Raw genomic sequence first — 9,508 nt, forward strand, 5'->3', positions numbered from 1 at the left:
AGGAGAGCCAGGAACATGCCATGATTTATTTAGGGTGTGGGAAGCCCCGGGACAGCCTCGCTGAGAAGGCAACCGGGGCCCGCGGGAGGCGGAGAGGTGCGGGCGGTGCGCGGGGGGATTCGTGCGGCGCCCCGGCCTCCGCTGCTCGAGGAAGGGGCCGGGGAAGGGCTCGCACCGCCCGCGCTGCTCCCAGGGGCGCTCCCGAGGGGGCACTGCCCCCACGGCCCCTCTCAGCGAAGGGCGTCCCGGGGCATCACCGTGAGCCCGACGGCACCGCAGGGCAGGCGCCGCCGCCCCAGGTTGGCGGCCGCGGTGCCCCACGCGGGCGATGGGGGCGGCGGAGACGCTGGGGGTGCAGGGGCTCCGCACCTCGAGAGGCGGGGGGGGGGAATGCAATTGGGCTGCTCAGGTGCCCCCCGTCAATACCGCGATAGGGCAGAATGCCCCTGACAACTCCGCACCTGCGCTTACCCACCGCGGAGTCAAAGAGTAAATCTGGCCTATCTCCACCCCCGAGGACTCGGCCCTCGGGGGTACCGGCCTGGTGCCTCTCCTAAAGCCCGCAGGTGGGTGACTCTAAAGGGGGCAGCGTCCCGGGGAGGCTAGTGGAGGTGGTGGTGCTGCAGGAGTGGGGTCTCCGCTCCCGCGCAGCAGGGCAAGTTGCTTCCCCGAAAGGGTGCCCGCCTTGGGGGCACCGCGGGGCTCCGCCAGCGCAGCCCCCGCCCCAGGGAGGTAAGGGGAGGCTGCGGGCGGGCAGAGCTGCGCCTCTCGCCTCTGCTCCGCCAGCAAAGGCACCCCCCGGCCCACACCAGGCACCTCTCCCGCCTGCAAAGTGCTGTCAGGGTTTTTAAGCGTCAAACACAGGGATAATTATAAACCTTTCAAACCTGAGGGGGTTTCATCTCCCTCTTTTTCTGACTGCAAACCTCCACGTCGTGGAGCACTCTCCGCTACGCCGTTTCCCCCACCGAAAAAAGGACAAATGCGGGGCAAGCCGACCAGCTCCGTCAGGGAGGGCAGCGGCGGGACTCCCGCTCCAGAGCCTCGCGGAGAGCTCCACCAGCCTCTTCCCCTTGGCCTCACCCGATCTCCTACTTGCAAAACGGCGAAGTGCTTTTTCCAACACGACGTTAATGTTTTGCCAGGTTTATTTTACTTGTTATACACAGACGATACAAACGGGCAAAAACCGAAACATTTCTCAATGGAGCATGTACTGGTATAAATTATTCAGTTCCACAGACGTAACAGAACAAATATAAAAATCACAACATTCGATTTACAGAAGAGTCAAAAATATACACACGTTTATGACCCTGAATTTCTATTAGGAAATTTCCCCATCGAGTGTAATCTAGACTGAATATTTAGCCTGATGCATATTTCTGTTTGTAATTGGTGTTTTTTCCATATAAAAATGTGTTAATTGTATAGATTTGCTACTCAAAATTCGAAGACTTACTATTCTGCTTCGCCGGGGGGGGAGTCCTGGAGGGATATTAGTTCTCCTTCAATAATATAATAAGAGGCTTATAGGAAAGATCACTCTTACTTTCGATGTGCATTTGATTCCCCAGGAAGTCAGATCTCGGTCAGCTACTTTATGAAAAAGTCAATTCCAAAACTAAATGCAGTAAAATATACAACTCACAACTCATCTTCACTGGACTACACTATGGTTACCAACAATTCAGTCGTCTATATCTTTTTTTTTTTTTTTTTTTTTTTTTTTTTTTTTTTTTTTTTTTTAGATTATTCATTACAAAGATTTACAGCAATATAAAGAAAGAGGGGGAAACTGCAAAGAAATTTGAAAATAGTTTGTCAGCATATTTGGCACCTGCGGGGACTAGTAATGGATTTGGCACTTGGGGGCGGGGGGGGGGGATACCACAGAAATAATAATATTGCTGATCTCGAGCTATTCCTTTTAAAGAAAAATAAGAGGCAGTTAATTTTGCTTTTGGAAGGCGTCATGCTACTTTAATCGACTTTCCTACGAGACATATTTCTGTTCTTTTGAAGGGAAAGCTGAGCTATTCCTTAGCTGTGTTAGCCCAGGGCACCACGTAATTATTTCATGCGAGGAATTGGAGAGAAAGTGAGAAACCCATTACTCGCTGCTATAGCTATGGACCACTTATATTTCCAGAGGCATTTAGGAAGAGTGTGTACCTGGGGAGGGGCACGAGGAAGAGGGAGCAAAGTGCGGGCAAGGGGGTAAAGAAATTTAAACAGGATCTAAGTTTTGTGACTTAACAATGAAAACAAAACAAAAAAATCCAAACAAATATTAAATAAACAGAAAAAAAGAAAAGTAATCTGTTACAATAAATTAAATACTATGTACAGGCATTTCACAGGCTCTTTTCCCCACTATTACTGTTTCCCCTAGAATCCATCCGTGGTAAAAGGAAGGAAGCGCTTTACTGTTTGAGAGTCTAAGCATCCTACTGATCAGTGGGTTTCGGAGCGGCAGTGCCCCCCACGTCCCCGGGGCGCCGCCGGGCCGGGCGGGGAGCGGGGCGGGGGGGCGGCGGCGGCCGCGGCTCAGCCTCCTGCCTGCCTCCCTGCCGGGCCGGGCCGGGCCGGGGCACGGATGGGGCATCAGGGGCGGGGGGTCAGTGCGCTAACGCGGACGAGTTATTGTGCAAAAGGACGGCGGGCCGTCGGCTGCGCCTAGCTGTGCGAGTAGAAGCCGTAGTAGCCGATGTCCTTGGCGCAGGTCTTTTCGCAGTCCCGCTGGGTGAGCACCTCGCTCTTGAGGGGCGAGGAGCTTTCGGACACCGGGGTGTCCGAGGGGGAGATCCGCCTCCTTTTGGCCTGCTCGTAAATCCCAGAATCGGAGGAGTCGATGGACTTAATGGACGATGGTGTCTCGATCCAGCTGGAGTCGGACAAATCTTTGGGCTTGGAGTCCTCGGCGCCCGGCAAAGGGGACCGCTCGGGGGCCAGGCTCTCCGCCTCCTCCCCCAGGTAGGGATTGCCGGCGGCCATACGCGCCGCCGCCGCGCTATTGGGCCAGCAGGAGAGCACGGAGCCCGACTTGCTGCAGTACTGCGGGGGGCTGCGGGCCCCCCAGCCCGAGGGGTCGGCATAGTAGCCCAGCGGCCGCCCGGCGCAGCCGGCCGCCTGCAGCGGCAGAGCCTTGACTCCCGCGGCCGCGTAGGACAGCAGCGTGGCCGCGTTGCCGGCGAAGTCGGTGGCCGTGTCGTAGGCGGAGGCGGCGAAGTCGAGGCGGTTGTTGGCGGGGGCGACGAACCAGCGCTGCGGCGAGGGGGCCCCCGGGTCCTCGGCTTGCTGTGGGGAGAGCAGCCCGTTGGTGTGGGGCACGCTGCGGTCGGCGCCGGGCCCCGGGCCGGCTCCTGCCCCGGGGTGGAAGCGGGACTTGGCGTAGTTACTCACGAACTGGTCCTGGAGGAAGGAGCCGGCCATGGCGTAGCGGGCCCCGGGCACGATCTGCGAGCGGGGCGAGTCGTTGGGGGAAGGCGTCAGCCGGTCCATGTCGCAGCCCGTGTAGATCCTGCCCAAGAGAAGGGGAGAGAGCTGGGTGTCCGCCGCAGCCCGGCGCCCTCCTCGCCGCGGCCCTCGGGGGACGGACGGGAAGGGACGGCGCCGTCCCAGCGCGCTCCTGCCCGGCCCGAGAGCCTGCGCTCCTCTCCGGGCTTTGCCTCCGGCACCGGTAGCGCCAATGGCCTTTAACGGGGAAGAGGAAAGAAAGATGGGGGGAAGCACGAAGAGCAAATCATTCTGAACCGGTTGGCCATTTCTTGACGGGGCCGAGATCCCTCTCTCCGGCCCGAACCCCCATCCCAACGGCGTGAAATCCCGCGCGGTGATACATTGACCGGTCCCGCCACATGCGCAACAGGCAGCCCGGTCATTTGCCGCGAACAGCATGAGTGGCAGACTACGGAATTCTATCGGCTGTTTAACACTTATTATTGGGAGTCACAGACGAACCATCAACATTTTACCGAGTTTAAATTAAGCTAATCTTTAAACACCTACTGTAGGAAATGTAAAGCCAGACACTTCCAGTGTTCCCTGCGTGGCCTATATATAATTCTCCCATGCTGGGCTGCAATTTGCGATTATAAAAACTTTAATGGATGAATAACTACTATCTGTATTTACTTCAGGCTAAAACTGTGCTTTAATTAACCCTCCACGCCTCCTGGAATTTCTTATCCAAAATAAACTTGGCCCTTAAACAAATTCAACGTGCTAGACAACATTGAAGCTTCCCCCTCCCCCCGTCTCCTTTCAAGTGACGCCCTACAAAGTTTTTTCCTATTAAGAAGAGAAAAGCACTTGTGGCCGGGGGCGAAGGCCGTGCAGCCTGCCCAAAGGCCGCACATACTCCTCGCAGAGGTCCCGGAGAGCAGGCAGGCCCGGCTACCGCCCTCCGTGGCACCAGGGACGGCCCGGCTCTCCTCCACAGCCGCTGCGACCCCCGCTCATGGGAGAGAGCGGCCGCACCACAAGCTGCCCCCTGAGGAGAGTTAAATCTCGGCCTCGGACCCCTCTCTCACTAGTTCAGCCCTCGGCGTCGTTTCCACGCTTGTCCTGAAATCCTGCTGCTGATGGGTGCTGAACCACGGTCCAGCGGAGCGAGGCTGAAGCAGGTTCTGAAGATACGAGCGGGATGAGGCGCTCCAAGGGAGGCCGCTCCCCTCCGCAGTTTAGAGGAAAAAGGCTTCCCTTCTCAAAGCCGGGGTCCTGTTCCGCAGACCCGGAGCTTGCAGCAGGGCAGGTGAGTTCCAAGGCCGGCCGCCCCCTCGGGCGTGTGGGCTGCCCTGTGCCCTCCACCTCCCTTTACCCCGAGCCAGGGGAAGCCTTCCGGCAGGCCTGCTAGCCCAGGATATCCCTATCCGAGACCCGAGGGCCAAGAAAGGTGGCGGCAGGGGTCGGGGGCTGACGCCCTCCCGGAATCTCACTCGGAGCGGCACCAGCCGCATCTGCTGCAGAGGGCACGGCCGGTGGGTCAAATGGTGGGAACCCCTCGGAGGCGGACGGGCAGAGGCAGCACAGGGACAAACAACGATTAAAACTTCGGAGGCTTTAGCTCCACCCAGAAGGGAGAGGGGGGTGAAAAAAAAAAAAAATCCAACCCCAGAGAAGAACAAAACGAGATGAAGACATTTCCCTCTGGGCACCTGCTCTGCGGCCCCTGGGATGATGCAGACCCAGTGGGTTGCCGGGGACTGAGCCCATGATGCTCGGGTGCTTCTTTCGGAGCCCTTGTGCGCAAGTAAAACGGAAACTTGGAAAGAGGAGCCAATATTCGTGCCAGGAAAAACCAACAACAAAACCGCCGCAAGTGCCAAAGCGAGATGCGGACTCAGGTGCGGGCAGCGCGGCCCCAGGCGCGGAGGCGGCCGTAGGACTGCGCGGAGCCCCGCTGCAGGGACAGCCCCTGCGCGGGAGCGGGCGAGTGCCTTCCTCCCGGAGGGCTCTGAAAAAGCCTGACATTACACATCTCGGTGTGAAATTAAGCCAATCCGCGTCCTAAAGCTTCCCCCTTTGACATGTGTGAGCAGCCGGCAGAAGGGTAATAAAAATCAGGGTTACTTACGTGTCATAATTGTCTCGGAATCCTTTTGCGAAAGGGTTGTGATCTATTTTCAGCTGTGTGATCTAGGGAAAGAGAGGAACAGAGCTGACGTTGTGAAAGCCTGAAAGATATATCCCAGTGCAGCCAACATGTTTTTAAAGGACTAAGGTTTACTCTAATCAATCAATTTGCCTTTAAACCGCGAAAAATAAAGATCTGGCGTGCTTACAGACATCACAGTCTAATTTTAAGATTCACCTTATTGTAAAAAAGTACGATAAAATTTAATATATAACTCCATGTTTTGAAACGTGTCAGAATTCCTACTGCAGAGGTATGAATATGTTGAAATCCAGAAATGAGGCAACGGTACCGCACAACGGTAACTAAGAGTTTGCATTTGCATGGAGCAAAATAATTAAAGCCGAATGTGGACTGAACATATGTCATTTGAAAAGGGGGCACCAGTCTGTAGCAAAGCCAGACCACTCTGAAACACATGCAGGCATTAACGAGCTTTTAATTTGAGGAAGTTTCTCTGTCACCCCCGGCGCAATCAATGAGGATGTTAATTGATCTTTGCAGACTTAAAGCTTAAGCTAACAGCTTAACAGCTAACTGAGCTGTTTCCGACTGGGAGATAAACGTGGAGCAGCGCCCAGGCCCGGGCGGAGGGGCAGGATGGCGCCCGGCCTTGAGGGGAGGGCTATGCCGCTACGGGAGGGGGCTCCCGGGGTGAAGACGGCGCAAGCGGCTACGGCCATGCTTGGAGCTGGTCAGGGTGGGATGGCACAAAGGGAGAGACAGGAGCCTCATCTCGCGGCGCTAGAGACCCAGGGGAGGGCGCGCAGCGGCCGGGTCGGCCCTGGCGGGGTGCCCTGCGGAGAGCGCGGCGACCGCGAGCGGAATAAACCAGGGAGCTCTTTACATCGGTGTTTTGGTAGGCGGTGACTGCTATGAATTGCGTCTCGGGGAAGGTGAAGGTCTGCACTCTGCCCGGCTGGTTGGTATCCTCTGTCCCATCTTCGTTCACCTCCACCACATGCAAGCGGGGCTGGTACTTGTGGAGGGACTGCAAAACCACCATCTGTCAGGCATGGCAAAAGGAGGGAGGGGGCCGCGGGGTAAAAAAAAAAAAAATAAAAAAAAATGGGAAGAAGAAATTAGAGGGAGAAGGACGAGGAGAACGATACCCGCTGGCCGCCGCCTCCCCGGGCTGGCTGCGGGCTCCTCCGGCCGCACCGGTCAGCGGTGTCAGCTTGGGCAACGCTCTCGGGGGCGTCGAGGCCCTTGGCACCACCACCACCCTTTTATTTTCCCCTAACGACACGATCTAAAAAAATACACGTCCTTTCGGAAATGGTAGGATTTTGCCTGAAGCAATAAAAATAATTCTGGCAGAGCGCCTGCGTTCCCCCACTGACCTGTCCGTTGTTGTTCGATGCTCCTTTATTGTTTGTAAGTTTTAGTTTCCCAAAGGAGATTTCCTGGCGCATCCAGTGGGCTCCCGTATTGGGGGAGTCGGGGTGCATATACACCCGGTTTCCTAAGCAAAACAGCAAAAAACACAAACACATCACAGTTCTCGCGCATACCTCGGGTTCTGCCCCATGAAGCAGCACACGAGGGCGAAGGACCCCGTTAGGTTACCAATATTTTACTGCCAAAACTGCCTTCATTTTAACCGAAAAGGATTAAAACAGCTCTTTCCGAACACATTTTACTTTCTCCTCCACCCTCCTTTAAAAAGAAAAAACCCCAAATACAAAACCATGAAAAGGCATCGTTGGCCCATTCGCGTTTAAGAATTCGCCAGAGCCAGTCCACGAAGGCATTAATTAATCATTCTCACCTACATATGTGTCGGAAAAAGTGTTAATTGGAGAAACTTGCCTTGTACATTGGTGTCCGCCTTGCCGCAAGGAACCCATTTGCCTCCCTGAAATCTCCAGTGATTGGGATCCGCCAAAATTACATCCACAAAAATATTGTAGTGAGCCGTGGGGTCGAGACCAGAAATATTAAAGCTTAGGAAAGGGAACATGCGCCTATAAAGAAAACCAAAAATAAATAAAAGGAAAAGAAAAAACGAAAGGGAAGGAGGAAAGCAAGCCAGCGACAGGCACAGGCGGAAGAACCAACCGTTGTGCTTTATTCTCACGGCTGCCAGTATTGACTGGGAAATAAAAATCAAAAGAAATCCCCTCCCCGGAGAGTCGAGCTTTCCGCGGGGAAGGGATGAGGGCAGCGGGCGCGGGAACCTGGAGGGAGGCAAGGAAGGGTGCCCCGGTGGGGACCGGCTCCGGCGGGGATCGGCACCGGCGCTCCCGACGACCCGAGCAGGGACCCCGGTGACGGGCGGACGGCTCCGCCGGGGCTGCGGAGGTTCCGGGCGGCTCCCGCGGCGGAGCCCGCGGCTCAAGCCCGACACCCGGCGAGGGTCCGTGCGGTGGCTTACCTTCCCTGCTTCGTGATGATCATCTCCGTCTGGTGCCGGTGAAATTTCAGCCAGAGTGGCCTGTTGCACAGGTAGACCTGAGCCTTGCCGGGAACTAGCCCCGGCTGGGTGGAGGAGAACTGGTAGAAAGGTGCCCCTTGGTAGGAATGGCCATACTGCTGGGGGTACGGGTAGCCCGCCGTGGGGTAGCCTTGCGGAGAAGAGTTGGACAGGAGGCTGTTATAAGCTCCGTTGGTGATCACAGGATGGTGAGCCATGTAGCGGCTGGGGCTGGCGATGGAGAAGGCTGGGTGAGCAGGTCCATGCTGGCTGGGATAAGGGAACATGGTACTAGGAGCAGAGGCAGCAGACTGGGGCTGGCTGGACTGAGAGAGCAGATAGCGATCTGCAGCAGATCCATCGAAACTGTGACGAAGCTCAGAGACCCCGTCCAAGACGGGAGAGAGTTTATTTCTCTGGACGTCCCCTGGTGTGTCCTTGGAGTCAGGAAAATTGTCTGTATCTGACTGATTCGTCATCCCCCTGGTAATTTTTTTCAAAGGTGAACTTCTCTCCAGGTTGTCAGTGGTCGAGATAATGGGATGATCATGCAAGGCAAGCTCAGATCCGCCTGCATGTGGGTAACTGCTGCTCACATTGAGAAATTTCTTGGAGAGCATGATAGAGGGAGAAAGACAATGCTCCAGCTGCATAGCTCTAGCACCACAGTAATAACCCTTCAGTCCCTGGATCTGAAAGGGCTCCTTAGTATCAGAAGCTAGACATCCTGGGACCCTCACTAGGCGGAAAGCACTTCATCCACCAAATGCTTCCCAAACGTTTGATTTACTTTTTTTTTTTTTTTTTTTTTTTCTCCTCTCCCTTCCCAGGGAGAAGAGATTGGCCAATTGACACTATGCAGCAATCAGGAAAGACTCACTTTTGATCTTGCTGCTTGTGGAGAGGATGAAACGGCTTCTGCCATTGGTTAACCGCTGACAGTAATTTAATTAGATAGACATTAATTAGGATAATCACCTGGCTCCTGGTCGCGACGATCATGGCAAATTGAAGGAGATGATTTTATTGTGAGATAGAAGGAAGGGAAAGGGGGAAGGGAAGAGTGTGTTTGCTGTGAGAGCTCATTATTATGTGACCTTTCCAGCTTTTTTTTTTTTTTTTTTTTTTTTGACTACGGCTGGAAAATAAATCCAAACCCTACGATTCCCCAAATATTGTGCGCGTGTTCTCTACCTTCGTGCGTCAGGATGGAGAGCGGGTCCTGGGGGCTTCGGGGACCGGTTACGAGGGGAGAGCAGGGCTGGGCAGCCGCTGCCCTCAGCTCACCCCCGCGGTTTGTCCCCAGCGGGGCACAGCCCCTCTCCCCCACCTCTTCTGAGCGACCCCCGGCGCAACGCCCCCACCCTTCCCACCCGCGCCTGCTTTGCGGGGGAAAATACACCCTCCGTCCCCGCTGACAGCAGCCGCGTATCATCTCTTTTAACTTCTGAAAT

At 55.4% G+C, this 9,508-nt stretch overlaps 1 protein-coding gene across 2 annotated transcripts; it reads right to left on the bottom strand.

Annotated features, from left to right (window-relative positions):
• Positions 1-1,130: 1,130 nt before the first annotated feature.
• Positions 1,131-9,135, bottom strand: TBR1 (T-box brain transcription factor 1). Of its 2 annotated transcripts, XM_050339937.1 has the most exons (7): positions 8,016-9,132; positions 7,451-7,605; positions 6,982-7,103; positions 6,486-6,644; positions 5,579-5,640; positions 3,406-3,523; positions 1,131-3,300 (listed from the first exon to the last, which is right to left on the bottom strand). In XM_050339937.1, the coding sequence occupies exons 1-7, from the start codon at positions 8,705-8,707 to the stop codon at positions 2,680-2,682; spliced, it is 1,929 nt and encodes a 642-aa protein (XP_050195894.1). In that variant the 5' UTR covers positions 8,708-9,132; the 3' UTR covers positions 1,131-2,679. The 2 variants fall into 2 exon arrangements, with proteins under 2 accessions (XP_050195894.1, XP_050195892.1); XM_050339935.1 differs by having other exon boundaries at positions 1,131-3,523; positions 8,016-9,135.
• Between the last annotated feature and the right edge of the window lie 373 nt (positions 9,136-9,508).

This window comes from Myiozetetes cayanensis, unplaced genomic scaffold, assembly GCF_022539395.1.
Source record: "Myiozetetes cayanensis isolate MyiCay16 unplaced genomic scaffold, myiCay2020 scf9, whole genome shotgun sequence".
Lineage (NCBI taxonomy): Eukaryota > Metazoa > Chordata > Aves > Passeriformes > Tyrannidae > Myiozetetes > Myiozetetes cayanensis.

Bases quoted from the DNA above. Each gene is read 5' to 3' on its own strand.
- TBR1 (XM_050339935.1), bottom strand. From the start codon at position 8,707: ATGCAGCTGGAGCATTGTCTTTCTCCCTCTATCATGCTCTCCAAGAAA. The intron at 7,606-8,015 runs GTAAGCCACCGC...TTTTCTTTATAG, and splicing joins ATCATCACGAAGCAGGGAAG to GCGCATGTTCCCTTTCCTAA. The intron at 3,524-5,578 runs GTAAGTAACCCT...TCTCTTGGGCAG, and splicing joins TTCCGAGACAATTATGACAC to GATCTACACGGGCTGCGACA.